The sequence below is a fragment of the Neodiprion fabricii genome, chromosome 2 (genome assembly GCF_021155785.1).
Source record: "Neodiprion fabricii isolate iyNeoFabr1 chromosome 2, iyNeoFabr1.1, whole genome shotgun sequence".
NCBI lineage: Eukaryota > Metazoa > Arthropoda > Insecta > Hymenoptera > Diprionidae > Neodiprion > Neodiprion fabricii.
In genome coordinates, this window is record NC_060240.1 from 40,008,102 (window position 1) to 40,026,020 (window position 17,919).

General features: G+C 48.9%; 4 protein-coding genes across 5 annotated transcripts in view; 2 read left to right on the forward strand and 2 right to left on the reverse strand.

Annotated features, from left to right (window-relative positions):
• The first annotated feature begins 5,571 nt into the window (after nt 1-5,571).
• On the forward strand, nt 5,572-7,981 carry LOC124175154 (beclin-1-like protein). Of its 2 annotated transcripts, none has more exons than XM_046555107.1 (5): nt 5,572-5,867; nt 6,161-6,321; nt 6,402-6,811; nt 7,183-7,671; nt 7,788-7,981. In XM_046555107.1, the coding sequence occupies exons 1-5, from the start codon at nt 5,759-5,761 to the stop codon at nt 7,903-7,905; spliced, it is 1,287 nt and encodes a 428-aa protein (XP_046411063.1). In that variant the 5' UTR covers nt 5,572-5,758; the 3' UTR covers nt 7,906-7,981. The 2 variants fall into 2 exon arrangements, with proteins under 2 accessions (XP_046411063.1, XP_046411062.1); XM_046555106.1 differs by having other exon boundaries at nt 5,573-5,863.
• LOC124175155 (uridine diphosphate glucose pyrophosphatase NUDT14-like) lies at nt 7,673-9,506 on the reverse strand. Its single transcript, XM_046555108.1, has 3 exons — nt 8,960-9,506; nt 8,358-8,434; nt 7,673-8,275 (listed from the first exon to the last, which is right to left on the reverse strand). The coding sequence occupies exons 1-3, from the start codon at nt 9,400-9,402 to the stop codon at nt 8,118-8,120; spliced, it is 678 nt and encodes a 225-aa protein (XP_046411064.1). The 5' UTR covers nt 9,403-9,506; the 3' UTR covers nt 7,673-8,117.
• Nucleotides 9,453-17,919, forward strand: part of LOC124175153 (protein jagged-1) — a 62,599-nt gene continuing 54,132 nt past the window's right edge. Inside the window, exons 1-3 of the mRNA XM_046555104.1 lie at nt 9,453-9,587; nt 9,921-10,000; nt 13,512-13,733. Coding sequence (XP_046411060.1) covers nt 13,620-13,733 — 114 coding nt within the window. The 5' untranslated portion in view covers nt 9,453-9,587; nt 9,921-10,000; nt 13,512-13,619. The remainder of the gene's footprint in view (nt 9,588-9,920; nt 10,001-13,511; nt 13,734-17,919) is intronic.
• On the reverse strand, nt 10,008-12,890 carry LOC124175649. The gene has a single exon (XM_046556051.1). It carries the CDS (start codon nt 12,888-12,890, stop codon nt 10,008-10,010), a length of 2,883 nt encoding a protein of 960 aa, XP_046412007.1.

Here is a 17,919-nt window from a genome sequence, read left to right on the forward strand (position 1 = left end):
ACCAGGTCGGGCCTGCAGGTGCAACCGGGACCAGGAGCAGCCCAGCGGCGATACCAACTCGACGGGGGAGAGGTGCCCGGGTGGCGTGGTGCGGTGTGGTAGTGGCAGCGGCATCGCGAGCCAAGAGGAGGGCTCCGCCCCGGCAACATGGCCGCTGAGCGACGGATTGGCGGAGGCCCTCTCGACGCCGACGCCGCCGTTGACGCCCGCGCCTCACTCAACTCTCGAACCTTCGAACTCGGCTCACTTCGCTACCGGGGCACTCCGCCTTGACGGAAAGAACCTGGCCCGAGTCGCCGCCCACCCACTCGAGCGTCCCCGCGATCGACGTACGTCGAGGACGCGCCGGGGAATTTTCCGGGTTCGCCGATTCCGCCAATTCCGCCGATTCCGCCCTAGCTGCACGCCGATGTGCCGATGTGGGAACGCCGGCTGCGCGGTGCCGCGGACGACGGGTTTGGGACTCGTCCGATCGGTGAGATATCTGCTCCTTCGAGCCCGGCGCGCCCGATCCTCGCTAATTAATCTTAATTATACTAGTCTTTGTACTCCGCGGCTAACGCGAATGACTAATGGAATGGTGAAAGTCGCGGTGGCCTGGGTCAAGCAGCCCCGTGTATAAACGCCAAATTGAGATTAATTAACCCGAGGAGAAACACCAATCACTGCGTTCGAATCGGTGCTGCTTTTATTGCCCGAATCAGGAAAAAGGGACGGCTGATTGCGTAATTCCGGGTGATTATCCTCGACTTTTGACGATCTCGAAAAATTTTCAAACATTTCTTTTCTAAATTTATGCCGAGTCGTTCTGACGCTTGATCGCTTACGTAATACTCACTGATCGATATCTTCGAGCGATCTACAATTTCTTTATCATCGATGTCACGATCGTCGTCACGACCTGAAATCCGGTTCTTGCGCAGATTCGAAATCAAGAAACGGCAACAAGATCAAGATCGTCAACACAGAAATCACTCCTCTTGAATAAAAAAGAAACATTAACAACGAGTTGATCGTAATTCGTTTATACACGAACGTGATTTAAAAAAATGGTATAGCAGATTTTGAATTATATACCAAATTCGGTGCAGCACCGTCAATGTTACCGAGAACAAGCCGTGTCCTTTTTTCCCGACTACATTTCAACAAGTTTTTATAATCTGCGCTGCGGTAAATAATCATTCCTATTATTTTAACGCTTCAGTTATCGAGTGAATAATCTTGGGGAAAACTTGCAGCAGCGCGTACAAGAATACCTAAAGAGAAGACGAAGCCACCTGTTGAGTCCGTGTGCAGCGCACAAGGTCTTCGGCATCCTCTCGAGTCGTGCACGCTCCTCCCTCTCGGACACCTTACGCCCTGTCGTTCCACAAAACGGCCGGGTTGGGACATTAGCATAAGTTTGGTGCGGGTGCTGCACTTATATCTGTCGCATCGAGTGCGGTCCTTCTGTCCACTCGGACCATTCCCAAAGCGTATCTTCGCCCCTTCATCTTCATCTCCATCTTCCCTTCGATCTACGTTACCGCTCGCCCACCACCCACGGGTCCGTTCCTCGTGGTTTTCTCGAGCCCATGTTGGGCCCCGGAGATCCCTTACGGATACGTCATACGGAAAAGCGTTACGACGTTTCCCTCCGACGCTTCGGTCTTCAAGCCGTTGCCAGATGCTTCAACAGCAGCGGGAATTCCGGGGCGAGAGGAAGTGCCCGGGCATCGCCTAGTGGGAGTTAAATACTGCGGCCATTGGGCCTTACGGCCCTTCTTCGAAAGGCGAACGCCAATCGTGATCTGGGTTTTGAAATCGCGCGACGTCCCGCCGGTGGTCGTATACATTGCACGCTTGAAATATCGGCTTTGTTCGCAGCCACGTATCGTGCAAAGTATACGCTCGCCTCATGCTGCGCCACTACTGCCGACCACTAAAATTTTATTGACCATTTTGTTAATTTTACGCAACACTGTATCACAGCCGTTGCCTTTGCTCGAGGCGCTCGGCTAGGATAGTTTGTAATCTATCGGTTGCAGACTCGTTGGGCAATCGCAATTATAACGATATATATCTCGGCGGGAAGTGGCAAGTGGCAACTAATTACAAACCCCGAAGCGCCGAGCATGAGTTTAGTGTCAAGAATCGTACACCCGTTTCGATACATGTACAAAACATATCGCTTTACGTATGGGAAGAAGTAACTTTCAGCTCTGCAAAACGCTGCCCGAGTTTCTTTGATCGCCGACTCTGCGGAGCGCGTAAAAAAGTCGAAAGTCGATATGCGCTCCTGACTACTGAGAATCGTATTTCCCGAGGGATGCTGCAGCTCCGCAGGATATCGCCGTCTCCGGAGGGAGTTGAGGGGGAGGAGGAATGCCTATTTCGCTCACGTATCCACCGAATGCTGCAGGGGAGGTCAAGAGGGCCAAGTCAGACTGCAGGACGCGGCGACAACGCGCTTGCAAGCCCATGTGCCCGTCCAAAAATAAAACGTTGGATTATCCCGGTCGTCTCCTGCGGCTGCAGAGAGCTGTCGACGCTCCGATAGGTGCCTACATACAGCTCCGAAACAGAAATAGAAACAGAATGGTTGATCATTTGAGAAATTCCTCCGAAAGCTTTCTTTCTCATGGTCGACGAAGAATATTGGTTTCTTTTTTCAAGGTTATTTTTTATGTATCATGGGGAACGTGTCTGTAGAAATCATCGAAATATCGACTCGCTCTAAGTTTTTTACGACTTTTTTATTTACGCCCTGCATCCCGAGAACATTTCAACAGCCGTAATGCTACTCTGAGTAAACGGTGTACGTACTTGAAATTTGGGCTCGGTACTGCTGTCGTCAGTCAGGATGATTTCAGGATAGTCGGTGTTTTTTTTTTTTCTTTTTTAATTATTGACAAAGTAATTGGCGCATTCATTCGCGGGGACGTGAATGCGCACAGATGCCACAGCTGGAGGCTGCAGCGCGGGGTAAAAGCACTTTTCTAAATTTGGGCGAAACTTGATTCTCGGTGTAGTTGGCACGCGTCAATGGAATCCCCCGAGTGGCGCGGATGTGCGACGGCCGAAAATTGAAAACAATAGTTGAACAGTCGGGATTATAATGCATCGGGTGAATTGAATTAGTCAGAGCTCGTTGCACGCTTATGGTGACCAGGGTGCCTACCCCACACTTCCTAGTCGGACCGGGAGGCGACCCTCGAGCCAACAATGAGAACAATCACTCGTCGCGGTCACGTGTCGGTCTGCCATTTGTCATTTGATTACAAAAATGGAAACTGTAATCCACCGTTGTATATCTAATACAGCTGTACGAAGGTACGCGGGCGTCGGTCCAATACCCGTGTCGTGAAATGTGATATCCTCTATACTTCGGGGATGGCGTATTATAAACGCGGAAGAAACGTCGGACGTTGGATTATACCCACGTAAAAATGGACAGGACTATGTCGACCAGTTTATTAATTGGTAGAAGCTTTGTACGATCTCGTGTTGAGAAACGTCTGGGACGGTTGTTACATTCTTTCACATCCACGCGTCTCACCGCGCCCCGTCATTATATATCCACCTTAATTCTTATTCCACTCAAATTTGGAACGTAACTTGAAATGTTGTTATTTAAATTTCTCAACGATCTTTCCTGTCCCTCTCCACCGCCTCGTCAATCTCGATCCCGATACGGTACTGCGTCCCGCTGAGTTAATTACCTTCACTATTTCAGGGAACTTTTGAAACACCTTTCTAAACCATTATACGAGCCTCTGGAACCACATGCGGAGAAACGAACCAAACGGATATATACGAGTTCCAGAGGATAAACTTCCATTGGGGACGTATGTGATCTATAACACAGACACACTCGGCTTGAATACGTATTTACACATTTCAATTCGTTTATTCGACCATGTACTCACGCGTTGCAGTTTTTTTTTAACCCGACGAAAACTAATTAACTATAATATTACACTATTCGTTTCTCAGCCTTTGATTGACCGTGATAAATTAAATGCTAATTCCTTTCGTATTTAATACAAATGCGGTTCACTGTAAAACGGGACGGGATTGGTACACTTTAAAAATGGGATGATTAATTCCTAAGTTTTCTATTTACCAACTGTATCAGCTAAATCTGCAGCTAGAATATTTAAAAAATGATTAACTTGTTGTATGAAACACCGTCATTTAATTTTCATGTTGCCTTACAGCAATATGAAACATTGAATAACCCAATGCACGCGATTCTACGAGATGATTTGTACTAGTTCGCGCTTGTCCGCTTGCGGCAAGAATAGTTCATCAAATTGCCGCCAGGTCGGGGGGTCGGCAGCACCTTCCTACAATACAACCGTGCCATCTTATATAATTTTGAACAAATGTTGCAGTAACAAAGAGCCCGGGCGATAAGCTCCGGTTGGAACTTGTTACCAACGTTAATTCGAAAATCACTAGTTAGCAATAATCAATTTGATTTTGCCTTCACGAGGATTAGTTTGTGGATAATAAATGATTCTTACAGTTTTATTTCTCAAATTTTCACCTAAATTAAGAATACTTCATTTTAACACAGCGTGTTTTGAATGTAGAAACTCTCGTTATTCAAAATACTTATCAATCCGGAAGTGGTTTTTTAACAGATTTCGATATGACAGAGTAGTGATTTTTGAAAAGAAAAACTTTTTGATCCAAAATGTTCGTTTTTCATGTATCTGTGCTTACCAAATCGGCGGAAGCAGTAGTACGTAATACCAGCGTGTCAAAATACGAAGCTTCTTGACCAACAGCAACGCAACGTCTTTTGGCATGCTCTCGCGGTATTCTAGAAATTGATTATCAACTCGGTGGAGTAGGGTTCAATGTGCTATTACATCAAGATATTTTGAAAATATCGCAATAGGAATTTTAACAAGCAATTTGACTAGATTTGTTTGAAATGGCTCACATTTTGAATGTCGTATTTGTGTAGACGAAATACAAGAATCCGTGAGTCATAATTGACGCTCACAATAGGTACAAAATCGCCGTTAAATCGCGAGTTAATCCTGTACATTAAATAGAAAAACGAACTCTTGATTGAGTGATTTTGACATGTTATTTGAAAAAGTGCGAAACAATTCTCTATAAAAGATTCTAAAGTGAGTATAGATTAAGTTTCAAAATTCAATGTCGCAATATGGGTGCAATAATATTTTTACTGAAGACCGTTAAAGACGGTTATCCTAATGGGGTGGTTTACGTCCACTGTTCTCTATGCTGCACCATAGAGATCAGTGTTTACGTTTTATCGGCTTGCGTGTTAAATGGCTGCTACCGATAAAGAAGCTACTGGATGGTTAATACGGCTGCCTACGACGCTAGACCTACACAGGTTCACTTATCGGCAGAGTATTGGTCACGAAAATTGGTGCAGGGCCATTTTAAAATTATCTTTTTAAACTAGCGTCTTTAAATTTTTTCGTTAACGGACAGGATGACTTGCAACGCTGTTTGAACCTCGAATCTCGAATCTCGAGCGGTCCATGCGCTCCCAAAAGGCTCCCAAGTGTGTTCAAAATGGCGGGGCTTCCTTTAAGCTAGCGCCATCTAGAGATTGAAATCTCGGTCCGACGCCTGAAGGTTAGTGGTTGGTTAGTGGGTAGTTTGGTAACAACGTGTGAACAGCTGATCCGCGTCTTCCAAGTGTCAAATGCGTATTTGTAAATAACGATCCGTTGCATAAAACGCAGAGTGTAACAATTCCTCAACCGCGAGCGGGTAACAATGATGGATGCAAAAGCTACCGTCAGCTTCGCTTGCCAGAGATGCTTGCAGCCCTTGCGATTGGACACGAGCTTCAATCACCTGGGGGAACACACACTCGCTGAACTTTCACGTAGGTAATTTCATTTCTATCTACATACGTATAATGTATAAATATTTGACATTCATCTGATCAAACGTCACGCTCGTTTGAAACGGGAAATATTAACAAAACGCTGAGTAATCACTTTGATAAGTAATTTTCCACATTTTCTGTATTTTCCCCACATCAGTTTCACTGAATATCAGTATGTGAAGGAATACAGTCCGAAATACAGATATTCCTAATGAGAATGGAGGTACTTTTCATTATCCACTATTTACACCCCTTATAATACATTGTTTCTTATTAGCTCATTCTTTTCCATAGTTCCGATTCACCAACACTCTGTCGGAGATCTCGAACACCATAGCGATAGCTTAGAACAATTGGCTCCACCCTTTCGGTTGACCGAATCAGCTAATGGATCGAACGGATTTATGCTCGTCGGAGATTCGGGAGAAACTGAATGTCTGAGCCACCACCTTAGGGTAAAGTGTTCTATGTGTGAAATATTATTTTATCCACAATCAGACAATTGTTTTATCCACAAAATTCTTCTCATTCTCAGGTCAGAGCAACGCTTTTTGATATACTGAGCAGTAGTAGCTCAGCTGATCATCCGCTATGTGACGAATGTACAGACAGCTTATTGATGTTGATGGATCAGCAGTTGAGATTAACAGAGGGAGAGTGGTCGGATTACAACGAATATTTAAAGCAATTGGAATCCGAACAGGTGCAGCTCGACGATGATCTTGAACTGAATAATCTCGTCAAAGAGTTGCATGACATCAAGGCAGAAGAGGAGAGAATGATTGGAGAGTTGGAGGCCTTGCAGAGAGAAGAGGCTGCCACTAGAACTGCGATAGCTGAGCAGGAAAGGGAACGAGAGCGATTACAGGGAGAGGAGGAACGCTACTGGAAAGAGTATTCCAGACACAGGAGAGACATGATGTTTGCCGAAGACGAATTCCGCAGGTAATAAAATTCAATCTATTGTATTTTGATGTACAATAATGCTTTAATAATCATAAGCTTTTTAAGCGAGTAATGTTAGTTCTATTTCGACGATGTAATGTTATACAATTCCGCATGTTTGCTTTCAAAATATTTGGCGTAGTACCTTGACAATATTTTAATGCACTTAGCAGAATGAAGTATCGAGCGGCATGATAGTTTTAAAACTTTTTTGTCAATTACTGTGACAAGAATTGATGTCAGGAATGTTTCGGGATCTTATCGGTTATCGGGTTGAATTTGTGAGTTTGAATACTATGTCGATTCGTAACAAAATACGAATTACCCAATATACTTTCAACGTCAAATGCTATGTAGATATGCTTTTACAGCTTGGAGAATCAAGTGGCTTACGCAGCTTCACAACTAGAGAGGCTGAAAAAGACGAACGTATTTAATGCCACATTCCATATTTGGCATTCCGGACATTTTGGAACGATAAATTCATTTCGGTTGGGTCGTCTACCTAGTGCTCCTGTAGACTGGAGCGAAATAAATGCAGCATGGGGTCAAACGACTCTCTTATTAACAGCCCTAGCCCGAAAGATGAATCTTACATTCCAGCGTTTTCGACTGGTCCCATTTGGTAATCATAGCTATATTGAAGTCCTCGATCAGCATAGAGAGCTCCCGTTGTATGGCAGTGGTGGTTTCAAATTTTTATGGGACACAAAATTTGATGCTGCCATGGTTGCTTTTTTGGATTGCTTGCAACAGTTTAAGGAAGAGGTTGAAAAAGGTGACAGTGGCTTTTGCCTTCCCTACAGAATGGATCGTGGTAAAATTGAGGATTCTGCAACCGGAAATTCTTACTCAATCAAGTAAAGTATTCATTTTCCTTTATTATTAAATTTGGTACATGTCTTTTAAAGTCGCGTTTTGACTCAGCTATTCAAACCTCTAGAATGTACGAAAATTGTCACCGTTTTATTTATAGGATCCAATTCAATTCCGAAGAGCAATGGACCAAGGCTCTCAAATTTTTACTGACCAATCTGAAGTGGGGTTTGGCCTGGGTCAGTTCCCAATTTACAAAAGATGAGGCTGAGCACTAGTACCTATCTATTTTGCCATTTTAATTGATATAAAAAACAAAACTTTGTAAATAAACATAAAATTGATAAACGTCAACTGGAGGGTAATGGTCATTTAATGTCCCTTAATATACTATTAAATGATTAATAACCACCATTTGTTGATTGACGGTTATTAACTATAGGGTATAAATATATTTATATGTTATATTACATACATAGGTGTTATTCATTTAGGAACAGTGCTCTGGTTTATTGTGGAAAAACCAGGATGCCGCAAATAAAACTTCCGGTGGACTCTGGATGCTTGGACGGTTTATGTACTCCTTAAATTCGTTTACACTCAATTCGACCACCTCGATCAGCTCACCCTCAACCTCCGAACCCCCGCCTGAAACGGAAGAATTGATATTTCATGTTCAAAGAAGAAAGTTGCAGCATCAAAGCTTTGCTGTTCTGTCTTTGGTACAAACCAGAATTCACTCGCATCTCGTCTGTAACTTCTACATAGAAGAGTGTTTCCATGGCTCCTGTAGGTCCGACTCCACTTCTGAAAGCATGGAATAATACGACAAAGCCAGTCAGTAAATGAAATGAAAATTTAAGAAGTAACAATATTTATTAAGGACATGAGTACAGACGACCAATTGGACAGTTACATTTACACGATACGATTCGTTCATTGAAAACCTACTAGTACAAAGGGAGGAAAACTACTCTCTTTTTCATTGCTTTGCAACAGAGCTGGCAGCAGGCAACTTTTTACAGAAAAAAACTCAATAATTGGCTTGCAAAATTTACGTACTATATGCGCATTCATCAAAACGAAAAGTAACGACGACTATTGGACTTATCAAGCAGCGCAGTCTCGTTGAAGTCATGGGGAAAATTGAAATTTGAGTTGCAGGGTATACGACTTGAACGAAGCACGAAAGTAAGTCTATAATTGCAATGAATAATGCGAAGCAACTAAGCGAATGTGTGCCAGCCCTGCATTAACCTGAAATACGTGCCGCGTGTCCGACAACTGTAGTGCAAAGATACGCGAATGGTCCAATAGCGAATGGACGCAGACCTGCATGTGTGGAGCTTAACGAAGTTGGAAACAGGAGCGTTATATCCGCACTCCTCGAGCAATTCCTCCCTAGCGATCTCAGCGATGGGTAGATCCTTGTCTACGATGCCTGCGCAAAGTTCTAACGTAACGCCAAGGCTCGGAGGGTATTGCTGAAGGTCAACTTTGCCCTGTTTCTCGGGTAAACTTGCATAGAAAACGGCGGGACGGAACTGGGATACGAATATAAGTTTCCTCTGGGTGACGTTGAAGACGATCATGGCCACGGAGTCGTGGATACGGAGCAGATCCCATTTCTTCAGTTTTCCTGCCTGTCGGAATTGCATTCGCACCGGCCTCACCCACGGTGAGTTTGGCGGCAGAGGACCTATCTCTACATCCTTCAGATCCTGCATCTTCTCTCTGAGGATCTTTGTTTCCCGATCAGTGTTCGCCTCGCTCATCTTCGCTGTCTACCTGACGTCCTTTTGTCCGGTTTTTAGGTTAGGTAAATACGTGGTTGCAGACGGCTCATCTACCACGCGTCAACTCGCTCGACTTGACTTTTCGGTGGCGCCACCTTCGGCCGTTTTCCAAAGCTCATCGATTCAAGTTCACTTGTCTCAACGACCTGCAGCACTGGAACATGGTAAGAGAGGACATTCAAACATCAAATCAAAAAAATCGAAATACTATTGGTCTCATAGATTTATCACTTTTTTCGATGTAAATTTTAAATATTTGAAATGCTATGCCTCCTTTCTCTACCTGATGAGAAAAAATCTTCTCTGCGGCACGTCGTCACAGAATTTGAAAATCAGCTCTTTCGAATAATTCTGGATCATATTCTATCGGGCAATTTACTCACGCAAAGTAACAGGAATGTCACTATAGCATTCTAGATCAAGCTTGCAATAAATTTATGGTAGAACGACGGAATAGAAATAACAGAAAATAATGGTGTATGATTCACGTGTTTCAGAATTCTGTCTCTACGCGTTCGGGAAAAGATCCGAGATAAAGATTCTTCTTCATACCATTGAAAGGACGTGTTCCACCCAGGTACGAATTATTTCTTCTTTCCTTTCTTGCCCGTTCCTTTCCCATCCCCTTTGCCCTTTTTGCTGCCCGGGGGCTTAAACGCGTCTAGTATTTCCTGTTGCTTGACCTGCGTGTCTACGTGTATCACATTGGGTTTTTTACGGTAGCGATTGACCGCAGCCGGTGGAGAGAATTCAATTTCCATGTCAGACGCGGTCGAGCTGGAGGCGATCGAGGCGTCGTCCTTATTCTTCGTTATTTTAAACTGCAGGGGTTTCATCGGTTCCTGGAGCTGCGGGACCTCCATAGTCTCCTGCTTTATCGGATACATAGTCACGTAGTATGTGCCGTCCTTTCGGTGAATGTGCAAAGTGGGTGGCAGCTCGACCTCCTCCTCCTCGTCCTTCTTCTTCCCCGTCCCCTGGCTTTTGTGTATCGACGGCGAGCTCCTGCTCTTGTTCTTCAGCATTTTCCCCTTCTTGCTCCTCGACGACGAGCTTCCGGGCCTGCTGTTCGCGTTGCCCGCCATCTTCGCCTGTCGCAGCAGCTCGTTCATGTACCTCGATATTGCCCCGGGTTTCCACCCGAGCCGGGGTTTCAGCCTCCCTACAACCTCGTTCGTGTTCCACAGCCACCCCATATTCGCCGGCACCCTCATCCTCGCGTCGAGGCAGTTTTTGTGCCCGTAGTTAATCCCCGGGTAGGAAGCACCGGCCGTGTAAACGAACTTCATCACCCGTCTGCTCACCTTGACGTACGACTTGGAACCCGAGTGAGCCCGGTCTCCAGCGGGGCCCGGAACCGCGTGCGGCCCTTTCGGCTGTTTGCCCCTGCTGACGGGCCTTGCGCCGCCCCCGGTGCCACCGTTTGTCTTGGACGAGCCTCCCCCGCTGGCGGGCCTCACCTGCGCCGGAAACTTCTTCGACAGCGTAGCCCCGCCCTGAGCCTCGGGGCCGTGGGCCTCCTCCCGAGGCTTCTTCCTGCGGGATCTACACCTCGGTTCTCCGCAGGGGCCCAACTCGATCTCCAGCGGAGGCAGGGGCAGCAGTTCCGACTGTTTGTCGGACTTCTCGTCTTTCTTCTTGGCACGTGTCGAGCCGAACGAGCCGGTTTCCGGAAACGAGGATACCGCTTCGCGGACGACGCCGGTTCGCCCGGCCATCGCAACCGTGTAAGGGCTCGGGAATCCGGGGGTCGTTTTCACCCCCACGGGCTGGTTTTTCGCCGGTGAATTAACGCTCGCTGCGCTCGTGTACGGGGACGCTCTGGACCCCGGTGGCTTCTTCGGGGAGCAGCTGGTGTCGCGGTCCCGACCGAAATACGGGCTCTCCGAGGGATCGGGAAGCCCGAGGCCCGCCAGTCCGGGCACCTTTCCGATCGAGTCGACGAACTCTTGGGTCTCCTTGAACGCCCGCAGCAGGCAATCGATGCCGAGGCAGGGTCTCTTCGTGCAGGAACCGCCATCTTTGCCGATTGCTGCTCTCATCGGCATTTCGCCGCCCCCGCTTTTCCCCTGGCAACCGCAACCAGACGATTTTTTCGCGTTTTCTCCGGCCTGAGGAACGCTGCATGCCCCCGTCATCAGGGCCTCGATCGGCTGTGCTGGGATGCCAGTGTTGCCGGTCGAACAACGATTTGTCGTCGTCTTCGTCATTATTTGCGCGACGCTGCCACCTCGCTGTTGGCCGTTCCTCGAATAATTTCCGTCGCAGCAGCCACCGCCCCGCAGCCGTGAGCCTCCTCCGGGAACCCACGGCGTTCCGGAACAGCAATTTCCCGTGTAACACGGCATGTTTTTACCGCCGCCGTGATGATCATTTGCCGGAGGGTCGAAACGCCTCGTGCCGACGCAGCAGCCGCCCCCGCAGGCCGCCCCCGTGCACGGAACGTCCCCGGTTATACCTTTCAGGAAGTTTCCCCCCGGGGCACAAGCGCACGTCGGCTGATTCGGGTAGGCGCGGTACACCAGCCCCCTGTAATCCCGATCGTTCAGCTTCTCGGCGCTGGTTAATTTCTCGAAGCTCGGACGGTTCATGCCGACCCTCGGTGCCGTCGATGGCGCACTTATGGGCGGGTCGAGGTTCGCCGGGCCTCCGTCCCTCCTCGCCAGCTCCTGACAGATCAGAGCCAGCCCAACGACGTCTCGAGGTCTCGGCAGAGGGTCTTCTTCTTGCTCCGTGCCGCCCGGGGGGACGCAGATCTTGTCCTTGACCTGGTTCGCCTTTCGGGCGAGTACCTCCGGGTCGGGTGGCACCCTGGTGCACTGGAACTCGTCGCTGGACTGCGGACTTTTGAAGAGGAAGGATCGCTCCTGGAAGGCGAAGTGAGTCACGATCGACTTCCCGAAGCAGGAGAGTCTGAGGAATATCGCTATGGTACCCGAGGGTTTGCCCTGGTAGTCGATCAGGTTGTAGGTGTTCTTGAGGGTGTAGGGTTTGGGCAGATGTCCCGCATCGTTCATGGCCATTGCCACTTGGTCGCAAAGACACCCGGACAGCGGTACCTGCGTTTCGCAAATCGGTTTGTCGCCTTTCGGAGGCTCACACGGAACTTTTTCCCTCGTTTTGTAAACACCGATCTTGAGAGGCTGCGATTGCATCGCCTGCACCAAGTCTCGCGGCTGCTTTGTGAAGAGACACGACTTTCCAGCGCTGAAATCCACAAGACCCTCCGCCCCCGTTTTTCTGTCCGAGTTCAACGACGCATCCTTGTCGCTCTGCTTCTTGGCCGTGACGAATTCCGCCTGGCTGATCTCGAATGCTGGAAAGTCGACGAACTTGAGATGTACGGACAAAGGTGCGGTACCAGCTTCCCGTACCTTGTCCGGGCTGAGGTTCAACTTGTCAACGAGCAGCTCCACCATGTAGAGTTGTTCCTCTTTCGAGCCAACGCACGTACCGCACGCGTCCATATTTGCACAGCTCTACGAGCACTAGTCGTTATGTGAATCTTTTCGTCCTCCGCGCGATTTGAGAGAAATAAAAAAAAAAAAAAAAAACGCTACGGTAATTTCGTTTACAATATTTTTTTTTTTTATCCTTTAGTGGAACATTTCAATTCACGGTAAGACACTCCATTAATTTTGCACCCAGTTACCCAGGGGGACCGCGGCAAGCCGACACCAAATTTCGATCACCAACTGATTGTGATCCCCATATCGATTTCGTTGCTACGGAAATTTTTCGACAGAAAAGAATCGCTCTTACCTCACCGATTCCACTCGTCCTATCTCTCACATGCTTAAGTGGGCTGATCACGCTTTGGCTGCCTTCTTTTTGCCCTTTTCACCTTTTGGCAATTTCTCTTTCTTTACGCCCTTGGCGCCTTTCGTTATTTTCTCTTCCTTGACCGGTACAGGCGGTTCCGGAAGTACGTCCTCGATAATGGCGTCAGGTAGCATGCTGTCACTGCACTTGCCCACTTGCATCTCTCGCCCGTCCTGGATGACCTTGATCGACTGATCGCCGCAGAGCGGCGGTGGAACTACGCGTCTCACGCAAAATTCACCACTCTCTTTGTCGTTTTTGAACAGGAAAGACTTCGGCTGGAGCTGGTAGTGCGTGGTGATCGACTTTCCGAAGCACGTGAGTCTCAAGTCGAGGCTGACGCTTCCGGACGGATTGCCGCCTGGGTCTTGGAGATGGAAGCCACCCTTCAGCGTGTACGGCTTTGGCAAATGATCCGGGTCGTTCATCGCCATGGCAACTTGGTCGCAGAGGCACCCGGACATCGGAACCTCGGACTCGGCGATCGGGTAAGTATCGCCCGTGCAAAATACGCCTACTCTAAGGGGATCGGACTGCATTCCTAGCACCAGGTCTCGCGGCTGCTTGGTAAAGAGGCATGATTTTCCTGCCGAGAAGTCGAGCGATCCGTCTTCAGCGTCGGGCGGCGAAGGTTTGGTCGAGGTGAAGTCACCCCTCGAGATCTCGAAGACTGGGAAATCGATGAACTTAATCTTGATGACAAGATGACAATCCCCTACGTCTTTCGTCTTCTCGGGAACGAGTCGCAGCTTACCGACCATCAACTCTAGCAGGTAGAGCTGCTCCTCTTTTCCCCCGAAACAACTCATGTCCGCCGATTCTCTTCGCCCTTCAGCAGAGGCGTTTTTTGTTTCGGTTCTTTCTGCCCTGCTGCTCTCTCTCTCTGTCTCTCTCTCTTATTAGCGATCTCTAGTCCATCGGTTGCTCGCGATGACCACGAAACTGCGGGGACTGAAAATTTAAAATACCCTCCTGTCAAGTTGACAGATCAAACGCAAGGACCGAGACTGGATACGCGAGAAACAAATGCAGGAAAATAGAGGAGCGAAGAGCGAAGCAATGCCCGCTTGTCCGTGTCCGTGTTTCTCTTAAAGCCACTACCGACACCACACCGAGCCGAAGTATGCACTAATTGGTCCAGGCACACGCACACACCGGAACTCACGAGGAGCTCGCATAGTCCATCGGGGCATTCAGCGGAGGAAGGGAGCGACCTGGACGCCCGACAGCCAGCCGACCGAGCGGGCAGCGAGCGGCGAGCTAGCCGAAGTAAAATTCCGAACCAGACGACCACGCAGCTCGTTAAAATGCTTCTGGGGGTTTTGGACGCAGGACGCCCGGTTAATTGGTGATTAGCGATTAAAACGGAGCGATCCTTTGCCCGCGCAGGAGCCTCTGCTCGACCTGAAAGAACAAAGCGCGGTGTTAGGTATACGCCGAACCGCATCGCTTCTCACCCCGGCCGGCTCTCGAAATCTTCTGGAAACAGTTACAACCGGTATAAACGTGGTTTGATCTCGTGTGGATCGAGCGGCCGGAGCAGCGAGAAGCTTGAGAAGAATGTCGCGTGGTCAGGGTGCATACTGCTGGAAACTTCGATCCTAGTTCGACATCCGTCGCGTGACCTGGTCCGAGCTGGATCACTATCCCTCCCGGCTCCCCGGCCTTGTCATCCATTTTTCGAACGTCAAGCACGGGCCGCGCGAGTTCCTCGAGAGAGTGAGAGAGAGGAGAGAGAGAGAGAGAGAGAGAGAGAGAGAGAGAGAGAGCAGAGAATACGAAATATCATCCTCGACATTGCGGAGGCTAACGGTACCCCAACCCTGAGAACCTGTAAGCCGTGAGCTATTATACACGCACACGGAAACTTGCGATCCGCGCAGCGCAGCGTGTGTGTCTCGAGTAGAGCGTCAGCGCGGCGTTTCTAGCTGCGACCGTGAAGAGGCTGTGCCAATTCCGCATCGAAAGAAACCGTGCTCGGTTCCTCAAGTCCGTAGGTATACAAGATACGTGGCCCGCAAGCTGAGCGCAACCTTTGACCGGAGCGCATTTAAGGCAGATACGCGAACGGGAGAGAATTTTCAATCCGTAGATTCCCCGAACCCGCTCGAGGATTTTTTCATCCTGCAATCGAGGGTCGATTACCAATCGTCTCCCGGAGTCTCCGATCGATGGAAGAAGCATGATCTCGGTATGTGGTGCACCGGTGTTGTTTTTCGACGGTGATCTAGATCCCGATCCGTACGGGGACCAGGAAGCTGGAGCCGAGAGCAAAATTACCGGTATATATCCGCGGCGATGGACGCGAGGCCTCGTTCGCTTACTCTAAGAGGTCAGAGGGCGATAGCGGTACCTCTTCTCCCGCGAGCCGAGGAGGAGGCCTCACTCGTGCTCCTGCCTTCGGCGGCGCGCTGCGCCGCGCTGCGCTGCACCGGCGCACACCACCCAGCGCTGCGCCGCTCTGTGTGCTGGCTGGGCCCGACGCTGGGCCCGTTCGTGCAGGTCGCTCCGCTCCACTCCGCGCCACGCCAGGCCGACATGGACCCGAGCGCCTGCTCGATGCCCGGTGCTCGAGTCTGTACGGAGCGAGCGACTGCTCGTGCAGCGAATACCCAAGGATCCCGTCGCCCCGGGCCCCGGGCCCCGGGGGATTAGAGCTGGGCACATCCGCCGGGCCCCGCGGAGCGCGATCACCGGTCAGAAGTTCGAGCGACCCAACAACCCCCCGCAGCGCTAGACCAAATTTGTTAAACAACCCGTGCAGCCCAATTTGTACGCTAGCTCGCGTACGCACGTGTGTTGTGACTCGGCCAGAGATGCATTCTTCACAACCCTTGTCGACGTTGCTGCGGCCGAGATGCGTCGATTTTATACACACGGCTCACGCGTGACACGCGTGTGTTTGCGTGTACGTACTTATCGCCTGTGGGATATAACGGTCTCAGGTCGAGGCGTTTTGCTTACAAATGGACTCACGCGGCTTCCAGTGTTTCGGGCTCTCTGCTCGCTGTTATTTAGATCCGTCATATGCGGACGAGTCTTGCGAGTATCGGGTCTTCTCAACTTCGACCACGAATAGGTAGGTACCAGGCGTTACTCCAGCCTCGTGTACACAGCGGCACGTACCGCTGGCTTTGGCGCGAGAAATCTTATTGGAAACAGGATAGATCCAACAACCGTTTTAAGTGGCCGGAGTGTACCTTGAATTTAAATTCACTCGTTACCTCGATATATACTTACCTGTACAAAATCATCTTCGGTATTTATGTGTGTACTAGCTGGCGCATAAACGTCTGCGAGATTGTAATATTTATCAGTCAACGAAGCGATGATTTAAGTCAGAGGTGCGGACGTGACTTAAAACCACACGGACAACTTTCCTATACACTGTCCTCTGGCTGTTTGACCGATTAAAAATGAAATTCGGTACAGCAGCGGTCAAGTTCAACTCATCCGCAACGCTTCCGCGACTGCCCGTCGTTCGTGTCTCGAATTCATCACCGATGGCATCCAGCGTTCAGTTTCAATAAAATCCTCCGCAACTCGATTCTCGACAATTTGCTCAAAGTCGTATTCCAACAGGTTCCTGAATATGTATCAGTTTCCAAGTATCGCAGGAATTCTTTACCTATACACGCTGTGAAGGATCATTTCATTGTTTCAAGACGTACGAGAAGTCACGTATCCGATTGAGATCACGTGAAATTTTGCAATCCAACTCTGCTTGCGTGGATATAGTTGAATTTGCTAAACGAATAAGCCGTGGCAAATTGGATCGTTCGAATGCACTTGTTTGTCCGTATTTCTTCACGTAATGGAATAACTTGCGTGCATCAGACATTATTCGTCCCGGTTTGGCCTCGTAATTTTCGAAAGGATTATCAACGCGACGTATTTTGCCGCTTAAAATTATACCTGGATTCCGCAGTGCTTTGGTCCTTCCGCAAACGATCACGTTAGTTATTATTACCGTACCTGCAGAACCATTCGAAAACGCATCGAAACATACGTAAATACGGTGAATCAACGTACGTACGGTGGTATAATTTTCCCCGGCAGTTTTTACGTTGACAGAAACCTTGGATGTCTCCTTAATTCAGTTTTCCCTGCAGTCTCATTCTCTGTAGGTAAATAATATTCTTCACATACGTGGGTAGTATTAGAGGGGGGGGGGGGGGGGGGGGAGGGGGGGAAGGACTGGCTCTTCGTGACGTACCGAGAGCTCTGCCGCCTCATCCCAGGACTAAAAACTTGATATTCACATCGCGGATGATCATGGACGGTCCTTCTCGAGGCAGCGGTACAGTGGTATGAGGAATTATTCCGAACTTATCGCTGTGGCAGCTGGCTGCTGCATGTTGCCTGCAGTGGCCGAGGAGTCGTCTGAATCTCTTTGGAAACGCGTTTAGTGGGTAAAAATTTTGCGGGACGATGGCTAATGGGCAGAACAACAGCCACTTAGGCTTTTGCGTTGTTTGTATGAGACTAGATTTCGTGCAACAGGTGCGACAGGATTCGAACTCTTCAGCTCGTGTTCGAGCCCTCGGGCGCCAATGCCAGCGGTGCTCCTTAATGCGGCGGAGTTACAACCACGCCGGTTTTACTTTTTTGTTTTTCTTTTTCTATTTATTTCTTCCACCTCCTTCCACCTTCTCGCCTTCCTTCATTTTTATT

Excerpts from the sequence above, each read along its gene's own strand:
- LOC124175154 (XM_046555106.1), top strand. The coding sequence starts at position 5,752 with ATGATGGATGCAAAAGCTACCGTCAGCTTCGCTTGCCAGAGATGCTTG. Across the intron at positions 5,864-6,160 it reads CACACTCGCTGAACTTTCAC|TTCCGATTCACCAACACTCT; the intron begins GTAGGTAATTTC and ends TCTTTTCCATAG. Across the intron at positions 6,322-6,401 it reads GTCTGAGCCACCACCTTAGG|GTCAGAGCAACGCTTTTTGA; the intron begins GTAAAGTGTTCT and ends TCTCATTCTCAG.
- LOC124175155 (XM_046555108.1), bottom strand. The coding sequence starts at position 9,402 with ATGAGCGAGGCGAACACTGATCGGGAAACAAAGATCCTCAGAGAGAAG. Across the intron at positions 8,435-8,959 it reads GTTAAGCTCCACACATGCAG|AAGTGGAGTCGGACCTACAG; the intron begins GTCTGCGTCCAT and ends CCATGCTTTCAG. Across the intron at positions 8,276-8,357 it reads CGAGATGCGAGTGAATTCTG|GCGGGGGTTCGGAGGTTGAG; the intron begins GTTTGTACCAAA and ends CTTCCGTTTCAG.
- LOC124175649 (XM_046556051.1), bottom strand. The coding sequence starts at position 12,890 with ATGGACGCGTGCGGTACGTGCGTTGGCTCGAAAGAGGAACAACTCTAC.